Source organism: Hypanus sabinus, chromosome 16, assembly GCF_030144855.1.
Source record: "Hypanus sabinus isolate sHypSab1 chromosome 16, sHypSab1.hap1, whole genome shotgun sequence".
NCBI classification, from domain to species: domain Eukaryota; kingdom Metazoa; phylum Chordata; class Chondrichthyes; order Myliobatiformes; family Dasyatidae; genus Hypanus; species Hypanus sabinus.
Window position 1 is genome coordinate 73,671,005 of NC_082721.1, and position 24,501 is coordinate 73,695,505.

The 24,501-nt window shown below is 39.8% G+C and overlaps 1 protein-coding gene across 1 annotated transcript in view; it reads left to right on the forward strand.

The window, feature by feature from the left end:
- Positions 1–634: 634 nt before the first annotated feature.
- The window catches only part of LOC132405865 (C-type lectin domain family 10 member A-like), a 60,072-nt gene continuing 36,205 nt past the window's right edge, over positions 635–24,501 (forward strand). The window contains exons 1-3 of the mRNA XM_059990856.1: positions 635–740; positions 1,814–1,942; positions 24,099–24,170. Of these exons, the coding sequence (XP_059846839.1) occupies positions 650–740; positions 1,814–1,942; positions 24,099–24,170 (292 nt within the window). The 5' untranslated portion in view covers positions 635–649. The remainder of the gene's footprint in view (positions 741–1,813; positions 1,943–24,098; positions 24,171–24,501) is intronic.

A 24,501-nucleotide genomic window follows, 5' to 3' on the forward strand; every position in this document is an offset into this window, starting at 1 on the left:
CGGCTATAATCAGGTGAAGCTGTCCAATACATGTTGATGGAGAAGGAAAATCATCGAGACAAATTCGCGCATTTGTGAGAAATGGTAGGAATTGCCCCTTTAATGGAAATAGAAATGAATTACATTAATTTGTGCAATTTTAATTAAGCCAAATTGACATTCTGGTCAGAAGGTGGGAATTGTTTCTCAACCTTGCTTTGCAAATCAATGCAACATGACAAATCAGTTTCAGGATTCACTCTGCGGAACACGTAGTGTTTAATGCCCTTCCAAAACAAGTTGCATGGGTTTCAGGTGCAGCTACCGAGGTGTAGCTAACAATTGCCACGACGCTGGGAAGCAGATAGTGATGGCTGAAGGTCAATTCTCCAACTGGAAACTTGTTGTCCCTAATAGTCCGTGTTAGGACATCTGCTGTTCATTAGTTTCGTAAACAGTTAATTTTATACAGAAGGCAAAGTTTGTGGTACAAACGCCTTGAATAAGAATGCTTCAAGTACAGTTATCTCCATTCACATTACACACTCTCAACATCTGTCTTCAGAATGTATTGTTGACAATTCAGTAAGAGGAAGTGTAGTAAAGAATTTCACTTCCCGTTTGTATCTCACATGTTGTTCAAAGACAAGGACCAGTTACAGTTGAAAACATGGAATCTGAAAATATTTATCAAAATGTCAAAGAACTCATTGAATGCCAAAAGATAAGAGCGGGCGGCAAAAGAGAATCTTTGAAGCCAGGTAAATACTATTGTTGCTATTTCAGTGCTACTTCTAAATTACTGAGCAGGAAATCAGTAACTACTTCAGATATAATAAAGGGCGAGAGTATATATGGTCAGGAGAACCTCTCAAAAAGCTGAGCTGATTTTAGTGGTAATAGGGAAATGAATCTTGATTGTGTTACAAAGGCAGTTGATACTAACATAACCTGAAATGGGATGGATATCCCAGAGAAGACTAGCATTCTTCCTTTATGACCAGAGATATGTGGAGAAATTGAAGTAAAACTATTGAAAGCAAAATTGAGAGAAGTGAGAAAATTGAAGGGCCAATGATATGAGATGATAGAATGTCAACTATTTTTGTATCAGCCTTGTCTGAGAGAATTTGGGTAGGACCCATAGCTTACAATATCTGCATTCCCTGCCTGGGGTAGCTTTTGCCACCTTCTACAACATTCTGAATCAGAAGATGAATTGGAGAGTAGCCAATCAAACACTTTGAACAAAATGTAGTGAAGGTAAAGTAATGAATCCACTGATTACTGGGCTGAAAGCTTAACTTGTAGAAAGGTTATAGGAAAGTTGAGATGTTTCAGGAACAGAACTTAATGAGAATTAAACCGATCGGTCCATTGAATGTGCTTCACCATTCGATCATGGTTGAATTATTTTTGTCTAAATGTTCCATTCACCTGCTATCTCCTATAACCTAAGACAATCTTACTTTCAAGAATTATCAATCTCTGTTTTAAATATTCCCAAGGATTGGTCTCCCCAGCTGTCTGTAGTAATTGGACCATCTCTGGTTAAATAAATTTTTCCACCTCTCTGTTCTAAAGGGATCCTTAGATTTTAAGATTCTATCCTCTGGACCTAGACTCTCCCACTATCGAAATCATGCTCTTCTGTAAATATGAATGTCATGCACCCATTCCGTTGCCTGTAGAATTTTATGTCTAACATACAAAAAGGAACAAGTTGTACACTGTGGAGTTAGTTGTTGAACAGTCAACATTTCGGCTCTTCCGACATCTGCTTGAGGAAAGATTTAGATTCCCCATCCTGCTCTCAATGATGACTTTCACTTAGATTTTGCAGAGTGTCGAGCCCGGCCAGTGGAGCCTGACCGAAGAAATCTCTCCCTCAGGGTTATCTGTACGCTCCTGGGTGTCTGCATCTTGCTGTCCATTGTGGTTGTCGTTATTACAGTTATGCTGAGTAAGTTGCGCTGCGATGCAGTAAAATTTGTCATTAGCTTCTCAGTGCAAATTATCACTGAAGTAATACAAACCACTTTGTATATTTACAAAGTGGTTTGTATTACTTCAGTAGTTAGTAAAATGCAGCGCCGTTGTTATGTATCAAATTTGCTTGGTAAAGGGATACCTCGAATTAAGTTCCATGCATCAGTCAGATACTTTTTTTGCAATATTTGCGTATCTTTTTATACTTCCATCTGTGGGATTTTCAGCAGATTAGTGGGACAGGACTAATGTAATTTCATTGCAGTTCCAGTAGTTAAAGGCTCAATGCATCAAAATAATTTGGAAGAACTGGGTTTGTTGAAGCAGAAGTTTGTGAGTATTCATAAATTGCACAATCACCCCTTCTCCCCACCCATGCTACTTTCTGTGGTGTGCAGTTAGAGTCTGTCGAAAACCTAATGTGCTTAAAAATTCCCCGCAACTGGGAGAAGAAATATTGCCTCTAAACAAGGAAGTGGTCTGGCAGGACCCCAGAAGCTGCAGAGCTGGATGCCTCACACAGGAAATGTAGAAAAAGTTCAAAAGCATCGTGAACTCAGGATAGGTGAGTAGTGATACACAGCCACCACATCCTACATCTCTCCTTCTCTCTATATGTCTGTCTGTCTATCTATCTACAGTACTGTGCAGAAGCCCCAGGTACTCTAGAGTTTTTTATACATTTTATTAGAGATTTCTTTTCTCTTCTGCATTGTTGTGTCAGTAGGACAGGGCAAATATTTTATTTCCAAGCATCCTTTTTTCAAAAAAATTAAACGCTGTAGAGAAGTTTTAATATATTTTATTAAAGTAAGTAACATAATGTTTAAGGCTTCAGTTTTCAAATGATGATTTGATTACTTTGTTGTTCTCAGTATCTTGTGCAGTGCATGATTGAACAGAGATAATAAACATGTGCTAATGATGACATGATGCGTTGCATGAAGTAAACTGATTAACCAAAACAGAAACCGGTGTAGAAGGTATCAAACTGGGAGAAGGACAAAAGGTACGGCAGATGTGAAAGTTTAACTTTCAAATAATCAATTCTTACACCATGGCAAAAGTAGCATAGCAACAAGACAAAAGGTGGTCATCCTGCATCAGCAAATTATCTCCCAAGCCTAAATTTCATAGCAGAGAAAATTTCACGATGTGCTATCCAATTCTCTATTGAAGAATCTGACATTGAATCGGAAAGGCCACAGTGACTGGTACACAAGGAAGAAGGTATTCTGATCCTCATATTTGCTTGAGATCTTGTTAGGACAGTGAAGTAGGCCAGTGGCAGATAAGTCAGAATGGAAATGATAGGAGTACACATAGTAACAAAGCTGGGTTGCTTCTGCTGAAGGAATGTCTTCTGCTTCTTAACATAGACATTTAACAAACAGTTTTCCTGAAGAAGGGAGACTACTGTGTAAACACAACATGCTGTAAGCTATATTGGAAGATGACCAATTGAATCGGTGGTCATCCTGGTAGAGCTGTGTGGATTGCTGAATGGTGAGAAGGGAATAGGTGAAAGCATTCATTGCATCTTCTGTAGTTACATTTTTAAAATGGTGCTGGGAAAGGAGGAGTGACTTACTGAGCAATAAGTGTGTCTAGGCAGCCACAAGGCCTACTTCTGCTCCTACATCTTATGGTCTTATACATTTTTGAAAGCACAAAGCTAGTATGTGCCTGTCAGTATAATGAAAGAGGTAACATATAAAGGGAAGTGTAGTTTTCAAAAGATATTGAGGCTCTGGTTAAAAAAAAAGATGCATAGTGGGTATAGGCAAGTAGGAACAAATCAGATGCTTATGGATCATAAGAAATGCATGAGAACATTTAAGAACTAAATCATGAAAGTGGCATGAAGTTGCATTAATGGATGGGATGACATAGAATCCAAAGGGATTCCACAGATATGAAAAGTGCAATAGTATTCCAAGTGACAAAATTGCTCCTCTAGAAGATCAGAATGTAATCTATGTGTGCACCCAGAAGAGATTGGGGGGGGGGGGGGGGAGGTCTTAAATCTTTTTTTACATCTGTATTTAGTCATGAGACTGGCAGTCTATAGAAGTAAACTGGTTTAAACTTCATGAATATTATGTAGATTAGAGGAAGTGGAAGTGTTGTCTGTCTTGGAGGTGTTGCTTGATCTTGCAAATCAGAATGGATAAATGCCCAGTACCTTACAAAATATTCTGACGCACCCTGGGGGAGGCAAATACAGAGATTGTTTGGTCCCTAACAGAGATAGTAAATCATCCTTAGTGCAGGAGGGTGAATGGACCACCAATGTTGTTCAGCTGTTTAGGAAAAGTTCTAAAAATAAACCAGGAGATTTTAGGACAGTGATATCAATAATGGGAAAGTTATGGAAAGGTATTTTGAGGGGTTGGATATAAGGATGTTTGGCTAGAGATAGACTGACTAAGAATAGTCAGAATGGCTTTGTGCATGGTAGGCCATGTCCAAGCCATTTTATAGAGCTTTTCAGGGAGTTTACCAGGAATTTGCTAAATTGAATGTATCTACATGGACTTTAGCAAGGGGTTCAACAAGGTCCAGCTTGGGAGCTTTCAAGAAGGTTCAAGTGCTTGGCATTCTAGATTAGTTAGTAAATTGGTTTAGACTTTAACTTTGTGGAATACACCAGGGACAGGGACTGGTCGTAGATGGTTACCTATCTGAATGGTATCATCAGACTAATTGAGTGCTGCAGGGATCATTGCTGGGTCCATTGTTGGTTGTCATCTATGTCAACGATATGGATAATAAAGTCATTAACTGGATCAGCAAATATGCCGATGATGCCAGGATTGGGGGTGTAGTGAACAGCAAGGAAATGATTGTTGCTTGCAGCACGATCTGTACCAGCGGAAAATTGAATGAAAAATGACAGATGGGATTTAATACAGAGAAGTGTGAGGTGTTGCACTTTTGTTGGTCCAACCAGGGTAAATCTTACACAGTGAATGGCAGGGCATTGAGGACTGTGATAAAACCATGGAATCTGAGAACATAGGACCATAATTCATTGGATGCAGAGTTGCAGGTGGATGGGGTCATAAAGAAAGCTTTTGTCACACTAGTGTGGCTTCCGCCAGTCATGGTCGACCATGGGTACTGCGCCTCTGGTAGTCACTGAAGTGAAGCTAAGGTGGTTTCTCCAGAGCAGAGTTGATATGGAGATCTGTCTGTTGCCCATGTAGTGAGATGCCCCTCTCCATGCAGATGACAGATCCAAAGAAACGATGAAAGTTGAATCAGTTTGGTGCCAGCAGCATTGTAGGAGTTGTTGTGCCAGTGCTGGGTACAGCAATCAGCCGCCCTTGGGACTCCAACTCTAGATTTTCCCTCGGGGTTTACTCCCAAACTCTTTCCCATGAGTGGGTATAACCACAAGGCAGCAGAGGTTTGAAATCGGAGTTTTCCCTTTCCGAGATGAGCTTCCATCCATGGTTAATCAGCCCCATCTGCCCGGCGCAACTGGTTTTAAAGCACCAGTGGTCTGCCTTTGCCCCTTCTCCTGTCAGTGATAACAGCTCTGCCAAGCATAAGAACTATGCCACACGTGAAGGCTAGGAGTTGGACTTGGTTGTCAGAGGCTGTTTGAGACACACACCATGAAGAGCATTTGCTTAGCAGTGGGAGCTCATCCCCACTACCACCCTTCAGCTACGACTACCTTTGGAGCCAGTCACACTGTTTCTTTATAAATAAAAGTATCAAGTACACAAGATGAGATGTTATATTGAAGTTGCATAAAACATGGTTGAGGCCTAAATTGGAGAATTTTGTGCAGTTTTAGACATTTCCCTACAGGAGAGATGAAAATAAATTTGAAAGAATACAGGTATAATTTAAAAGTATGTTGCCGGGTCTGGAGGACCTGAATTATATGGTCAGATTGACTGCACTGGTAACCATAATTCATTGGAATCTAGAAGACTGAGTGGATATTTGATAGATGTATACATAATTATGAGGGCTATAAATAGGATAAATGCTAGCAGGATTTTTTCCACTGAGGTTGGGTAGGGCTGCAACTGGATGTCATGGGTTAAGGGTGGAAGATGAACAACTTACAGGGAGCATGAGGGGAAACCTCTTTACTCAGAGTGTCGTGAGAGAGTAAACGGAGCAACCAGTGCAAGTGGTGCACATGAGCTCGACTTCAATGTTTAAGAGAAGTTTGGATCGGTACCTGGATGGTTGCAGAATGGGAGGTGTGGTCTTCGTGCAAGTTGATGGGATTAGGCAATTTACATGGCTCGGCAGGACTAGAGGAGCTGTTTCTATGACTCTAGGACTATATGCTTTCATTATACAATAAACTTCATACTCTTTCTATAGTTTACCCGGCTAATAAGCCATGAGGTTTGGGCATGATCAAGACAAATGACATTTACATGTTGGAACATCACCGAATCATGGCTGAAAGATGGCTGTAGTTGGGAACTGAATGCGCAAGATTAAACTTTGTATTGGAGGGATAGGAAGGTAGGCAGAGGGGGACGTGCAGTCTGCTGATAAAGAATGACGTCAAATCAGTAGAAAATGTGATACAGGATCAGAAGATATTGAATCCTTGTGGGTTGAGTTAAGAAACTGCCTCCCAACAGTGGCTGGGAGATGGACAACAGGAAATCGAAATGGCATGTCAAAAGGGTAAAGTTATGATAGTCATGGGAAATGTTAACATCAGAATCAGAATCACGTTTATCATCACCGGCATGTGACATGGAGTTTATTAACTTAGCAGCAGCAGTTCAATGCAATACATAATCTAACAGAGAATAATAATAATAATAAATAAACAAATACATCAATTACATATATTGAATCTATTAAAAAACGTGCAAAAACAGAAATACTGTACATTGAAAAAAACTGAGGTAGTGTCTAAAGATTCAAAGTCCATTTAGGAAACAGACGGCAGAGGGGATGAAGCTGTTCCTGAATTGCTTAGTGCCTTCGGGCTTCTGTATTTCCTACATGATTTTAACAGTGAGGAAACGGCATGCCCTGGGTGCTGCAGGTCCTTAATAATGGATGTTGCCTTTCTGAGACACTGCTTGCTAAAGATATCCTGGGTACTTTGTAAACTAGTACTCAAGATGGAGCTGACTATATTTACAACCTTCTGCAGCTTCTTTCGGTCCTGTGCAGTAGCGTCCCCCCCGGCCCCCACCAATACCAGTCAGTGATGTAACCTTGTTAGAATGCTCTCCACAGTGTTTCTTGACATGCGGTATCTCTTCAAACTCCTAATAAGGTATAGCTACTGTCTTGCCTTCTTTATAGCTACATCAATATGTTGGTACAGGTTAGATCCTCTGAGATCTTGACACCCAAGAACCTGAAGATGCTCACTCTCTCGATTTCTGATCCCTCTATGAGGATTGGTATGTGCTCTTTTGTCTTAACCTTCCTGAAGTCCACAATCAGCTCTTTCGTCTTACTGACGTTGAGTGCCAGGTTGTTGCTGCAGCATCACTCCACTAGTTGGCACATCTGACAACTGTACTCTCTCCCGTCATCACCTGAGATTCTACCAGCAATGGTTGTATCATCAGCAAATTTATAGATGGTACTTGAGCTATGCCTAGCCACACAGTCATGGGTATATAGAGAGTAGATCAGTGGGCTAAGCACACACCTCTGAGGTGTTGATTATCAGTGAGGAGGATTTATTATCACAAATCTGCAAAGATTGTGGTCTTCCAGTTAGGAAGTTGAGGATCCAATTGCAGAAGGAGGTACAGAGGCCCAGGTCCTGAAACTTCTCTTTCAAGATTGTAGGAATGATGGTATTAAGTGCTGAGCTATAGTCGATGAACAGCATCCCAACATAGGTACAGGCCAATTGGGAAAATCAAGTTGATAATGGATTTCAAGAGAGTGAGTTTGTTGAATGTCTAAGAGAATGTTTTTTAGAGCAGTTTGTTATTGAGCCAACCAGGAGTTCAGCTATATTGGATTGGGTGTTAGGTAATGAACTGGAGGCAATTAGGGAACCTACAGTAAAAGAACCCTTAGGAACCAATAATCACAATGTGATGGTGTTCAACTTGAAATTTAGGCAGAAAGTGAAGTCTGATGTAGTAGTACTTTAGTCGAGTAAGGGAAAATACATTGGTATGATAGAAAAGTTGGCCAAAGTAAATTGGAAGTACTGTAGCTGCTAGCAGGGATGTCTGCAGAGCAGCAAAGGTGTGCTTTTCTGGGAAAAATGAGGAAGGTGCGGGACATGTGTATTCCAAAAATGAAGAAATACTCAGATGGTAAAATAGTACTACCATGGCTGACAGTGGAAGTCAAAACTAACATAAGAACAAGATGCATTGGCCTTAATCAATTGTGGGATTGAGTTTGAGAGCTGAGAGGTATTGCTACAGCTATATAGGATTCTGGTCAGACCCCACTTGAAGTACTGTGCTCAGTTCTGGTCAGCTGACTACAGGAAGGATGTGGAAACTATAGAAAGGGTACAGAGGAGATTTACAAGAATTTTACCTGGATAGGGGAGCATGCCTTATGAGAATAGTTTGAATGTACTTGGCCTTTTCTCCTTGGAGCAGTGAAGGATGAGAGGTGACCTGACAGATGTGTATAAGATGATGAGAGGCATTGATCATGTGGATAGTCAGAGACTTTTTCACAAGGCCGAAATGGCTAACACAAGAGGGCACAGTATTAAAGCGCTTGGAAGAGAGATGCCAGGGGTAAGTTTTTTACGCAGAGAGTGGTGATTGCATGGGCTGCCAGCACCGGTGGAGGAGATGGATACAATAAGGTCTTTTAAGAGACTCCTGGACAGGTACATGGAGCTTAGGTAAATAGAGGGTGATGGGTAACCCTAGGTAATTTCTAAATTATGTACATGTTTGGCAGAGCATTGTGGGCCAAAGGGCCTGTATTGTGCTGTAGGTTTTCTATGTTTTTATGGTTCTAACAAAAGAGAGGGCATACAACAAATCACAAATTAGTAGGAAGATAAAGGATTGGAAAATTTTAAAAATCGACTAAGAGAATCATCAGAAGGGAAAAGATGATCTTTGAAAACAAGCTAGGAAATAAATTTAAAGTGGATAATAAAAGCTTTCTCAAGTGTGTAAAAATAAAAGAGTGATGAAAGTGGATATAGGACCACTGGAAAATGAGGCAGGAGAAATAATAACTGGGGACAAGGAGATGGCTGCTAAACTAAATGAGTATTTGCATCAGTCTTCACTTTGGAAAACACTAGGATTGTGCAAGATGTTGTACTGTGTGAAGGAAGAGAAGTGGGTGCAGTTATTTTTACAAGGGAGGAGGTGCTCAGAAAGCTAAGAGACTGAAAAGTACATAAGACAACCGGAGTAGATGAACTGCAACCTATGGTTCTGAAAGAGGTAGCTTAAGAGATTGTGTCGGCATTAGAAATGCTCTTTGAAAAATCGTTGGACTCTGGCATGGTGTCAGAGAACTGGAAAATTGCAAATGTCACTCCACTCTTTAAGAATGGAGGAAGGCAGGAGAAGGGAAATTATAGACCAGGTAGCCTGACCTCAGTGGTTGGCAAAATGTTAGAATCAATGTTTAAGGACAAGATGATTGAGTACTTGGTGACATGGGACTAGATATGACAAAGTCAGCATGGTTTCCTTCAGGGAAAATCCTGCCTGATGAACTTGTTGGAATTCTTTGGGGAGGTTACAAGTAGGATTGATAAAGGGGATGCAGTGGATGTTGAATATTTGGACTTTCAGAAGGCCTTTGACAAGATGCCACACTTGAGGCTGCTTACCATTTAAGAGCCCATGGTGTTATAGGGGAGTTGCTAACATGGTTAGAGCATTGGCTGACTAAAAGAAGGCAGCTATTGGGAATAAAAGGATCCTTGTCTGATTGACTGCCAGTGACTAGTAGTGTTCTGCAGGGATTGGTGTTGGGATAACTTTTTATGCTCTATATAGATGATGGGATAGATGGCTTTGTTGCTAAGTTTGCAGATGATACAGAGATTGGTGGAGGAACAGGCAGTGTTGAAGAAACAGGTACAATGCAGAAGGACTTAGATGGATTAGGAGAATGGGTAAGAGAATGGCAAATTAAATATAATGTTGGAAAATTCATAGTCATGCACTTTGGTAGTAGAAATAAATTTGCGGACTGTTTTCTAAACAGGGAGACAATCGAAAAATCTGAGATGCAAAGGGACTTGGGACTGCTTGTGCAGAACACCCTCAAAGTTAACTTGCATGTTGAATCGGTGATGAGGAAGGCAAATGCCATGTTAGCATTCATTTCAACAGGTCTAGAGTACAAGTTCAGGGATGTGATACTGAGGCTTTATAAGGCACTGGTGAAGCCTCAACTTGAATATTGTGTACAGTTTTGGGCTCCTCATCTTAGAAGAGATGTGCTGGTATTGCATAGGGTCCAGAGGAGTATCACAAGGATGATTCCAGGATTGAAATGATTATCATAGGAGGAACGTTTGATTGCTCTGGGTCTGTACTCGCTGGAATTTAGAAGGATAAGGGGGATTCATTGAAACCTTTCGAACGTTGAGAGGTCTAGACAGAGTATATGTGTAATGGATGTTTCCCAACATGGTAGAGTCCAGGACAAAAGGGCACAGCCTCAGGATAGAAGGGCATCCATTCAAAATGGAGATGCAGAGAAATTTCTTTTGCTAGAGGGTGTTTAATTTGTGGTATTTGTTGCCAAGTGCAGGTGTGGAGTCTAGGCTATTGGGCTTATTTAAGGCAGAGATTAATTGGTCCTTAATTAGACATGACATCAAAGGTTATGTGGGAAGGCTGGAAAATGGGGTTCAGGAGGAGAAAAATAAGGATCGGCCATGATTGAATGGCGGAGCAGACTTGATGGGCCAAATGGCTTAATTTGGCTCCTATGTCTTATGGTCTTACATTAGTATATACTGCGGGTGTCTTCAGGATGAGCTTATGGTATCATCTGGGAGAACAGAACTTATTGTCTTTGAATAACATTTGATACACAACAAAGAAATCAGTTCCTAGATTGGATCCAGCATTCACCACTACTTATGAAAATTCTGCCTTGTCACAATGTGAAATATTCCTTCAGCAACTGTGCTCGCATTCTATTCCATGTTGTGTACCGTTAGTGCATTGTGTGTGCCATCATGATGTATGGAATGCAGTAACAGTCATTTAATTTGCTTAGACATGCAGGAGATTGTTTTTTATTATTTTGTGTACTGCAGCTTTAACAGACTGCAAATATGAAAGTGAATCAGTTTGAACTTTTTGATTTATTGTATGTCTGATAAAGAAGAATAATACAGGAGGAAGGTGAGCTGGCGAATCCAAGCTGCTTCTATCAGAAAAGCACCAACCAGCCGAATCCAATTACACGATACCCGCCATACCACTTGTAAAAACATATTAGTGTAATGGTTAAGAGGTTTCAAGTCTCCTGCCACTCCAAAAGTTTCAGATGCTGAGTTCCAGACCTGACCTCGGAATTACAATGTTTACCTAAACCTCCAGTTTTTCATGCTAATACATTAAGCTCACCCATTTGGCTTGTGAAAATTGGTCTGATTTGCACTTCTGATGTTCCTGGTGAATTTATACACTCGAGCAATTCTGCACTCCGTTTTCTCTGCTCCAAACAGCAGATTACATACCTTCAGGTAAATCGTTTTGCAGGACTTGCAATAGTTCTTTGAATCTACTCTTAAATATTTTCATTTCTATTTATCTTGTATGTAATACCAGTGAACTGAGATATATGCAAAGCCATAGCAATGGTCATTCTAATGCTCTCACTCCACGACAACCCTCATACTCTTGTATACTTTAGCTGGCAAATAAGAGCATGAGGATTGGGCGCGATCAAGACCAATGATATTTATATTAGTTTATCCTGCGAGTTTCTTCAGGATCTGCTTATGGATTCATCGGGGTAGGGAAAAAAAAAACTTATTGTCCATGAATAGCCTGTGATACACAATTAAAAAAAAACTGGTTGACCATTGAATTCTTCTATACGATATTTTATTATGCAAACTTTCATGCACTGGATGTGGAGCCTCAGCAACCCCAACAAGCTATGTAAGAGTATATCTATAAAGTTGTGATTTTTTTTCCACAAACATAATTCTCAATCATCAGAGTGTCTCTGCCATGTAGAAGCAGGCTTTCCAATGCATCATGCCTGCACTTTGGCACAATAGCCTTTATAAACAAAAGCACTGAGCATAGGAAATTGGCTGTTAAGTTGAAGTTGTATAAGGTTGAGGCCCAAGTTGGAGCATAGTGTGAAGTTTACATACAAGAAGTAAATAAATTTCAAAGAGAAACGGAGAAAATTAACAAAGATGTTGCTGTGTCTGGAGGACCTGAGTTGTATGTAAAGGTTGAATAGGTTGGGAACGTTTATGATTGTGGAGAGATTTGCTAGAGGTACACAAAATCATGGGATGTACAGTATAGATATGGTAAATGTAAACAGGTTTTTTCCACTGAGGCTGGGTGAGATTACAACCAGATGTCATGCATTAAGGGTGAAAGGTGAAAAGCTTAAATGAAGAATGAAAGGGGAAACTTCTTCACTCAGAGGGTAGTGAGAGTGTAGAATGATCTGCCAGCACAAGTGGTGCATGCAAGCTAGATTTCAACACTTAAGAGAAGTTTGGATAGATAGATGGATGGTAGGTGTAGCAAGGGGTATGGTCTCAATGCAGTTTGATAGATCTAGGCAGATTACATATTCCATATGCCCTGGATGGGCTGAAGGCTCTTTTTCAGCACTGTCCTTTTCTAAAACTCTATGGGATTTATTCTACTTTCTTTACTCCACAGCCTGTGAACTCCTTGTTACTATGTATGACATCATCCCATCACACGCACTGGAAAAAGCACACCGAGCCAATGCTGCACAGTCAACATTATTTCTCTCTATTGCTGTACGTCACAACCTCCACACTTTACCACTTGCTGCCACTTGCACTCGGCACAACATCCCACTTCCCTGCTTTGAGAAAATATTTCCCATCGTTTGATGAAACCCTGCTGGTGTGTTATTTAACCCCTATATCAGAAATCTAACATCAGGCAGCAATCAGCATCATGACGTCACCTTCATTTCGCTTAAGAATATCATCACCAACTTGTTGCCATTCCTTCCTACCGTGTGACCTTGCTATCACAAATCAACCTTGTGAAGGGTCTGTCTCCCGATATTACTCTTAATCCATTCTCATTTTGCACTCTGTGTGCTCTTATTCTTTTGAGATACAAATCCTTTAGGAGTATGCTTCCGATCGACACATGTTGCAAACTTTGCAAACTGCAGGGAAGAGAAAATTGTGTATGCTGTTTAGAGTCTAGTGAACTGAAATTTATTTCTTGCAGTCAACAATTTTCATAAATTAACTCATGTGATTGGGTGGTCAGAGCTATGATAATTCATGGTATAACATAATTTGGTGCAATTAATGTGTGTGATTCATGTAATTTCTAGAATGGATGCTGAAGCCATCTCCCTTCATTGAATAGGACTTCTTGTTCAAAATGCAGAAAGCGTCCATATGGACTGTACATTTGGTGGGCACTGCTATTGCATTCAGTGTTGTCAAATGGAAATAATTTTTGTCTTTAAACTGGGCAAAAGAAAATGAGAGAAGTAAAATCTACTTCCTCTTACCCACATCCTCCTGGGAAAGAAACCGATTTCTAGAAAAAACAGCATAGTCCTGTTTTGTTATTTTAAGTCTTGTTTTCACAGTGCAATGTCACAAGCATCCAAGAGCTGAGCAATGTTAATTTGCTGTGCGCTCTGCATGACATAAATTCCATTTCTAGAATGGATCCAACTTCCACCATTCTTTATGAAAATCCTGCCCCTGCACAATATGAAATATTCCTACAGCAGCTGTGCTCTCATTCTGTCCAGTGTTGTGTACTGTGAGTGCATTGTGTATGCCCTCATGATGTATGGAGTGCAGTAACAGTCAGTTTAATTTGCTTAGAAATGAAGAAAATTGATTATATTATTTTGTGTACTGCAGCTTCAAAACCTTACCAGTGACTCAGCACATTCATGTTGCTTTATTGTATGTCTGAGAAAAAAAAGAATAATGCAGGAGAAGGTCAGCCGGTCAATCCAATCTGATCCCATCAGAGAATCACCAACCAATTGAATCCTAATTACTACATGAACACTGTACCTCTTGCAAAAATAATCAGAATATTTGTTAAGTGGGTTCAATTCCCCTGCCACTCTGAAAGTTTCAGATGGTGAGTAATAGGCCAAACCTCAGCATCACAATGTTTCCCTAATTTCCCACTATATCCCACAAGTTATATTAATCTCACCCACTCGGCATGTGAAAATAGGACCGATGATCTCTTCTGATACTCCTCATGATTTCTTACAGTCGGGCAACTATCCACTCTGTTTACCCTGTTCCATAAAGCAGCTTATATAACATTCAGAGAGATCATTAAAAAGGAATCCACTCTGAACTATTTTCAATTTTAATTACGCTGCACAGAAAATTAGTGAACTGCAACTTAAGCAAACCCAAAGTAATGGACAGCTTAATTATCTCATTCTAGGACAACCTTCATAACCTTGTATACTTTACCCGGTTAACAATGTCATGAGGATTGGGCGTGATTAAGACAAATGATTTTTATATGAGTATATCGTGCATGTGCCTTCAGGATGTGTTTATGGATTCATCAGGGGAAAAAACTACTTATTTCCCTTGAATAGCCATGATACACAATTAAACAATGCTCAACCATTGAGTTCTTCCAGAAGATATTTTATTATGCAAATGTTCATACACTTGATTTATATGTGAAGCCTCAGCAACCCCAACAAGCGATGTGAGAGTATGGATATCAATATGTGAATTTTCTTCTAAAAACACAATTCTAAGCCATCAAAGATTCTTTGCCATACAGAAGCAGGCCTTTCAATGCATCATGCCTATACTTTGGCACAATAGCCTTCATAAATAAAAATATTGAGAACAGAAAATTGGCTGCTAAATTGAAGTTGTATAAGACAAGGTTGACACCTAATTTGGAGCATTGCGTTCAGTTTTAATCACATACCTACAGAAGAGACGTAAAGAAATTTCAACGAGAACAGAGAAAATTGACAAAAATGTTGCCGTGTCTGGAGGACCTGAGTTGTATGGAAAGATTGAATAGTTAGGAATGTCATTTCTTGGAATGTTTATGATTGAGGAGAGATTTCCTAGAGGTACTCAAAATCATGAGATGTATAGATATGATAAATGTAAGCATGCTTTTCCACTGAGGTTGGGTGGGGCTACAAGCAGATGTCATACGTTAAGAGTGAAAGGTGAAAAGTTGAAATTAAGAATGGAAGGGGAAACTACTTCGCTCAGAGGGTTGTGAGAGTGTAGAACGACCTGGTAAGGGAAGTGGTGCATGCAAGCTGGACCTGAACGTTTCAGAGAAGTTTGGACTGGTACATGGCTGGTTGGGGCAGGTAGGCTCTGGTCCCAGAATAGGTCAATTAAGCAGATTTTTTTTTTTGTAATTTATTTATATTTTTATTGAAGTTCATCATCAAACAAACATTTCCATAAGATGTATTTCAGACATTGTACATATATATCATATAATTATATATATCACAAATCTCCACAAAGTATTTACCTGAGGTATACACTTATAGAAAAGAGTGGAAATAAAAAACAAGCAAAAAGGAAAGAACTATGTACAAGTAGGGAGTGATCTTTTTTTTTACAACATATTCATTGATTTGTGAGAATAAAATCAGGTCTTTGAGGCGTTATGTAGTTAAACCATTCTTTCCAGTATGAATCAAATTGTTCCAGCTTTTGATTAACAGATGCTGTTAACTTCTCCATTTTGTAAATGTCCATTGTAATTTCCATCCATGCATTTAAAGTTGGGCTCTCCTGTGATAAGCAATTCCTAGTAAGAGTCTTTTTACCAACCACCAACAGTATATTCATTAAATATTTATCTCTTTTCAACCATTCTTGAGGTATATATCCAAAATATATGGTCTTACTCTCTAAGGGTATTTCACATTTAAAGATGTCTTGTAGGGCATTGTGTATCCCCCTCCAATAGTTTTTGATAACAGGGCAGTCCCAAAAAATATGATAATGATTTGCATTTTGATTTCCACAATTTCTCCAGCAAACAGGGAGGTCACTATCATAAGGGGATTTCTGAGAGGGTGTAATAAAATATCTTATCAAGTTTTTCCATCCAACTCCCTCCATTTCTGTGAACTGGTACACTTGGCACTCCCTAGATGGGCTGAAGAGTCTTTTTCGGTGTTGTACTTTTCTATGACTCTGTGGCATAATTCTGCAGGCAAGAATTTAGCAAATTAAGTTCTCTCATGTGACTAGGCTGTTCTGAGCTATGATCATTCATGGTATAATAGAATTTGGTGCAATTAATCTCGTTTCTAAAATGGACGCAGAAGGCATCGCCCTATATTGGGCAGAACTTCTCGTACATAATGCAGCACACATCTACATGGACTGTGCGCCCACAATTCATTTGGTGGGCACTGCAATTGCATTCAGTGTTATAAACCAGAAATAAGTCTTGTTTTTAAACTGGGTGAAACAGAATTGGAGAAGTAATATCTACTACCTCTTACTCACTTTCTCCAGGGAAAGAACAGATTTCTACAAAAGAGCACAGAGATATTTTAAGTTTTAAGTTAGAAGCATGTGCAAGCTGACCAAAGTTAATTTCCATTGCGCTCTGCATTACATAAATACCCTTTCTAGAATGGACCCAACATCCACCACTCTTTATGAAAATACTTCCTTCTCACAGTCTGGATTATTCCTGCAGCAACTCTGCTCTCATTCTATTCAATATTGTATACTGTGAGTGCACTGAGTGTGCCCTCGTGATGGGTGGGGTGCACTAAAAGTCAGTTTAATTTGTTTAGAAATGCAGGTAACTGTTTTTATTATTTTGTGTACTGCAGCTTCACATATAAAAGTAAATCAACATGAACACGTTGATTTATTGCATGTCTGAGAAAGAAGAATAATGCGGGAGGAGGATAGCTGGCCAATCCGGGTGACTCCCATTTGAAAAGTGCCAACCTATCGAATCCTAATTACAAGATACACGCCATACCACTTGTAAAAATTATCAAAGTGTTGGTTAAGTGGGTTCAATTCCCCTGCCACTCCAAAAGTTTCAGATTTTGTGTTCTTGGCATCACAATGTTATCCTAATCTCCCATTTTATCCCACAAATTACATTAAACTCACCCACCTGCTTGTGAATATGGGCCCAATTTACTCTTCTGATACTGCTTGTGAATTTATACATTCAGGCAACTTTCCACTCTGATTTCCCTGCTCCATATAACAGCATATATAACCTTCAGAGAGATCATTCTGCAGGACTTGGAATATTCACGTGAATCCACTCTCAAATATTTTCATTTCTATCTATCTTTCGTGCAAAATTAGTCTGCTGAGTGGACAGCTTAGTGCTGTTTTTCTAGAAGAGCCTTCATACTGTTGTATACTTTACCCGGCTAATAAGGCCGTCAGGTTTGGGCATGATCAAGGCAATTGATGTTTATATTAGTATAACCTGTTGAGTGTCTTCAGGATGTGCTTATGGATTAATTAGGGGGAGAAAACCCTTATTATCCTCAAATAGCCAGTCATACACAATTTTTTAAATAATCTGGTTGACTGTTGAGTTCTTCACAAGATATTTTACTAATGCAAATTTACATGCAGTGGATGTATATGTGGAGCCTCTGCACAACGAATTATGTACAGTATGTGTATTAAGATGTGATTCTTTTTCTAAACTCATAATTTTAAATCTTCAGGGAGTCCTTGCATCGCAGGGGCAGAGCTTTCACCATATCATACCTATACTTCTGGCACATTAGCCTTCATAAATAAATATATTCAGTACAGAAGATTGACTGCTCAGTTGAAATTGTATGAGACAAGGCTGAGGCCTAATTTGCAGTACTGTGTGCAGTTCTGGTCACCCACTACAGAGAGATGTAAATAAACTGGAAAGAGAACAGGGAAAGTTAATAAAGATGTTACTGCATCTGAAGGACTTGAGTCTTATGGAAAGATTGAATCAGTTAGGAAACATCTTTCTTGGAAAATAGAAAATTGAAGAGAGATTTACTAGAGGTACACAAAATCAGAAGAGGTTAATATAAGTAATTGCCATGGTTCACATTTTTACTTTTATGTAGGTATTTCATTTAGCGGTTCTGAAAGAGAACTTTGTTCAGCTTCCAGCCTGTTTGGCTTGTTGCTGAAGATAAGGGATCATGAAGAATGTGTGCCATCCAATCAGGTTAGTCTTGGGGTTTTCGTTCAGCATGAGATAAAGAAAGAAGATGCTGGGGAGAACCGGTCATAGGGTACGACCCGGTAGGAGACCCATTTGTTTGAGATGGATTGCAGGTGACGTTTGGAAGGTGATGTGTGTTTTCACATAGAATGAGGGCCCAGCGCGTGAGTGACAGAGAACTTCAAGATGAGCTCCAGCTTGTGGGCATTTGTCTTTTCAATTAAACTGGACCATTTTCTTTTTGCTATTCTTTACTTTGCTTGGCTGACATTCATTTTCCGATTCTAATCTCTGCTGTTCAGCCTTAACATTTTGTCGTAATTCTATCAAATCCTTCATTAAACAACCAACTGCTACTGTTTTTTGTAATTGTTTAAACTTTCTGCCTGACAGTTTTGCTTGGTTCAATTTTCTGCAGGGCATCACCAGCGGTTTTCCCATCATGACCAGGTTGACTAACAAACTCTCATATTGTGGCCACTTCCCCAACATGTATTTCAAAACAATCCAAGTCCTGTAGACTTCCGGAATTTCCTGAATTCTTCATCCTGAGTTATTAACCACGAGCTACTCAGCCCCAGATTTCTGTGTACCTCACCCACATGGTCTGACTTGAGTATCTTGCTGAACAAAGAGATTTACTCTCGAGCCCAGCCAGGGGTGCCAATTCTGTTACAAGAATCACCCCTTGTAATAATGATCAGTGAGGCACAGATGATCTCTATTTACCAACAGGTGACTTTTATTGTTTCAACTAAGAAGCACATGGGTTCACAAACTATCTACATCTATGCACCCTACTAGAATTCCTGACATTCTATGAACAGTCAATGAAGAGAAAACATATAGACTCTGGGAAAGGAGTCTATGCTGGCCAAGCGTTCCTTGTGGACCCAATCACCATGCATTTGTGGGGACCTTCTTATCTGTGATGGTTGGTCTCTGGTTGCTGGGGAGTTATCATCCCTAAATTGCCTGCTTCAGCTTTTGAAGTGATTAGTACATAATTTGCATATGGTAAGCATGTCAACTGAGCTTTTCCAAAGACTGCACCAGGACTTCATAAAAATAGCTGGACCATTGTAGAATCTCTAGGGGAATCTGGCCCATATATAATGCTGCCTACACAAGGTAAAGGCTGATCTGTCATGGGACTCAAGTGCTAAGGGGGGCCTCCAAATTCAATTAACAATATCCAGGACTGGAAAAACTTTATGTTCTGAAGACAGGCCATTCAGGATTATTGCATGGCTCGCTAATATGGAAGCACAAAGGGAAACTTCTTCACTCAGATGCTCATAAGACCATAAGACATGGAAGGAGAATTAGGCCATTTAGCCAATCCAGTTTGCTCTGTCATTCCATCATTGCTGACACTGGATTCCACACAGCCTCATACACCAGACTTCTTGCCATTTCCTTTGTTGCCCTGACCGATCAGGAAATGACCAACTTCCACCTTAAATATAGGCACAGACTAGGCCTCCACTGTAGTCCGTGGCAGAGCATTCTACAGACATACTACTCTCTAGATAAAAAACTTCTCTGTACCTCTGCTCTAAAGGATCACCCCTCAATTTTGAGGCTGTGCCCTCTAGTTCTGAATACCCCTACAAAAGGAAACATCCTCTTAATATCTACCTTGTCTAGTCCTTTCAACATTCGGTAGGTTTTAATGAGATCACCACGCATTATTTTAAATTCCAGTGAGTACAGGCCCAAACGATCCTCATATGTTAGTTGTTTAATTCCCGAAATCATCCTCGTGAACCTCCTCTGGAATCTCTCCAATGATAGCGCATCCTTTCTGAGATATGGGGCCCAAAACTGTTGAAAATACACCAAATACACCTGTCACGTCTTATAAGGGTTCCGCATTATATCCTTGCTTTTATATTCTATTTTCCTTGAAATAAATACCAGCATTGTATCTGCTACCTTTACCACAGACATATCCTGTAAATTAACCTTCTGGGAGTCTTGCTCAAGGACTCCTATGTCTGCCTGCACCTCTGATTTTTGAACCTTCTTCCCATTTAGATAGTAGTCCACACTATTCTTCCTTTTACCAAATGCATTATCATATATTTCCCAACAATGTATTCCATCTGCCAGTTTTTGCCCATTCTTCCAATAGAAGAATTGGTTGCCAGTGACCAGTGGTGTTCTGCAGGGGTCAGAGTTAGGACCACTTCTTTATATACTGTATGTAAATGATTTAGATAATGAATCAGATGGTGTTGTTGACGAGTTTGCAGATGATATAAAGATTGGTGGAGGGGGAGGTAGTGTTGAGGAAACAGGTAGGATGCAGCAAGAATTGGGTAGATTAGGAGAATGGGCAAGTAAGTGGCTAATGAAATATAAAGTTGAAAAGTGCATGGTCATGCACATTGGTAGTAGAAATGAATGTGCGCACTATTTTCTAAATGGGAAAAAAACCTAAAAATCTGAGATGCAAAGGGGGGTGGTGTCCTTGTGTAGAACACCCTAAAGGTTGACTTGCAAGTTGATGTTGAGGAAGGCAAATACATTGTTATCATTCATTTCTAGAGGTCTATAATACAAGAGCATGGATGTGATGCTGAAGCTTTATAAGGCACTGGTGAGGCCTCACCTTGAGTATTGTGAGCAGTTTGGGACTTTTCATCCTAGAAGAGATGTGCTGATATTGGAGAGGGTCCAGAGCCGGTTCACAAGGATAATTCCAAGAATGAAAGGGTTATCATACAAGGAATGTTTGATGGCTCTGGGCCTGTACTTGCTGGAATTTAGAAGGATGAAGGGGGATCTCATTGAAATCTTTCAAATTTTGAAAGATCTAGACAGTAGATGTTCAAAGGATGCTTCTCATGTTGGGAGAGTCGAGGACAAGAAGACACAGCCTTGTGATAGAGGGGTGTTCTATCAAAATGGAGATGCGGACAAATTTCCTTAGCCAGAGGGTGGTGAATTTGTGGAATTTGTTGCCATGTGTAGCTGTTGACGCCAAGTTGTTGGATGTATTTAAGTCAAATATTGGTAGGTTTCTGATTGGTCATGGTATCCAAGGCTACGGGGAGAAAGCCAAGGAAATAGGGTTGAGGATAAGAGAAAAAAACGTTCAGCCATGATTGAGTGGTGGAGCAGACTCAATGAGCCAAATAGCCGAATTCTGTTACTATGTCTTGCCTCTTATAGTCTTGTGGTCTTGTATATAATCTTCAGGGAGATCATTTTGCATGACTTGCAATAGTCATGTGGATCCACTCTGAACCACGAGAATAAATGGATAATTGACTGCTGTGTTCGCAGTCTGAGTGAACATGTGAATTTCTGGCATTTAATGCTGCTTGTCTTTTCAGTAGGTCAGAAGATGACTGTAATGGCGTTGTCAGCTTTGAGTCTCCAGTTTGTATTCTCTCATTGGAAGTGTAATGGTTGGTGTAAAATTCAGGCTCTATATATCAAGCTCACTCACTGCTCGGTTTTTCTGGTGGTTATCGAGATGTTCACCAGGAATTGATCAAGGTATATTTCACAGTATACATCACTACCGTCCTGTGTGATATCAGTCAACAAATATTGAATACTACTCATTGGTTTTGTGATATCAAATATCAAATGGTGCAGCTGGAAAATTTAGACCATGTTCTACACACTCCCTCAGTTACTAGCACATTACCAAACCAGCCAACATTGTGACATCACTTCCATGTTCTGTGAGAATATTGTCACCAATTTCAACTTATTCCCATTACCATGTGTCTTTACTACCCTACACCAGTCTTGTGAAGTATCTGAACCCTAATATTAGTCTGATTCTCTCAAACTTTCCGCAGTATAGGTGTTCTAATTTTTTTGTGACATGAAGCACACAGGAATAAGTCCTTTAAGTGTCAACAAATGTTGTGAATTCCAAGGATCAAATACGCTGATGCAGTGTTTAGGGGTGAGCAATTTTGGTTTTCTGTTTTTGCAGGTTACATTTTTGTGAGGTCAGGTGACTCATTCAATTGGAATAATAGAAGTTATGGCAGCTCTTTGGATCATATGGAGGCAATTAATTTGAGGTCATTAACTATATTCCTAAAATGGGTCCAAGAGTTACTAAGCAGAGAAAACTGTTCATCATGTAGAAAACTGCTAGAGGGACTGTGTGCCATGTTTCATTTGATAGGTACAACAATTGCATTCACTGTGTAGTTATTGAATGGTATAAGCAGGAAATGATTCTTGTCTTTCTTATGGGACATAGTTAGACAAGTACAATCTACTTCATCTTATTGACTTCCAACTGAAACAAAGCAGAACTAAATACTGCTAGCAAAGGGCAATGAAATATTTGAGGCATTGACTTCCCATTGTGGATATACTCAGATATTTTGTCTATAGATTTCTTAGATGGAAGCGTTTGCCCTACAAGATGGCCAAAATTAATTTGCGTTCTGTATCAATTACCTTTCTAGAGCGGTCCCAGAATACAACAGCCTTAACAGATAAGACAGTGTTTTCACTTTGCAATACATTTGTACAGAGAGGGTGCTCCGATATTGCATTCAGTCAATGCTGTGAGTGCATTGAGTCACTAAGGGCTTATGATACACGGAGTAAATTTTTTTATCCAGTGAAAACTGACTTAAGTTGTTTAAGCATGAATTTTTTATAGGTTCAGTGCACTCCAGCTTTGAGACAATATTTGACTATGAATATAAAATGAATTAACATAAGGATTGTGATCTATTGCACATCAGAAAAAGAGGACAAAAGCAGGTGTAGGTCAGTGGGCAATTTAGTCTGTGCTCATTGGAAAAGTGCCAACCAATCAAATCCCAATTTACAGATTCACACCATCGTTCCTGATACAAATATCAGGCCATTGGTTAAGTGTTTGCAATATTCCTGCCACTGCAAACATATCAAGTAGTGTGCTGCAGACTGGACCTGTGAATTTCATGTTTTCTAAACCTTCTGCCTCTCCAAGGATTAACATGCACCACTGCATTGACTTCCTGGAAGTTCAGTATGGGCCCTATACCGTTACCACTGTGTCTCAAACTTCACTACGGCCACCTATCTCGCTTTTCAAATCAGGGCAATATCTAGAACCTACATGAGACTCAAAGTCAGCTAATCAAACTAAAATTAAATCATAACGAGCCTGGAGTTTACCCTCACCACTATTCTTGAATTGAGAGAATTCCCCCAGGAAACTGATGACTGCTGACTTCATTTCATTTGTGGTCTGGGTCACTGAAATGGAAAGAAGCTTTAAATGTGACACGTTTTTAGAATTTGGGTACAAAAAATATGTTCTGGTAGAACTGTATGCTAAATTCAGAGATTGCTCCTTCTTATGTCCTCCAATGATTCTCGAGATTCTTGCCCTGAAACCATCCAGAATTAATTGCTCAGCATGTATTACTCAGCTGTGTATAAGACAACTTCCCAGCTATGTGGCTTCACTCCCCAGTTATATATTACTTTGAGATATCAAATATTAAATTAAGCACCCTTAGTGGTAGTTAGAAAAACAATTGTAGCTTGATTAGTGGACATTGGGTTTAACTTAGTTTCTAGATTTTGGACTGATTTGCAAAGGGGATAGGTGACAATTTGTGTTAGAGAGATGGACAGAGTGACGAGTGGGAGACAGAGGCAGCGGTACAGGAGCCTTACTGAAATGTCAGGTCATTATGCAGTGATAGGAAGAAGATGAACCATAAAATAAATTGAATGAGATAACTGTAAACTGGAGCTCCACAATCTGAGCTGTTTCTCTTCTTTCAGCTACACGAGATTCAGAAAGGACCCAAATCTCAATCACCACACTCCAGGCTGAGATCTCAAGGCTGACAGGGAGTAAGTACATTTTTATCAGATACTTCCAGTTTCAATTATTAATTTGGGAGATGCAGTGAATGATGAATTTGTAAGGCTGGCAGAAGTTCGGTGATGATTGCTCAGCAGGCTCAACTGCCGATGCTTCTGCGCTCTTGCCTCTGCTCATTGTCCCATACACTGGCCCCATCGAGTTCCAACATTCTCCCCTGTCCCTTTTCCACCCTCTTCCTCCTTTCTTGTGGCATTCTTCTTTTCATTGCTGATTCTGTCTCGTATATCTCTCCATACTTGGGGAACTCCTTTGTCAAACCCTTTTGCCTCCAGCCTTCATTCTATCAGCCATCTTCTA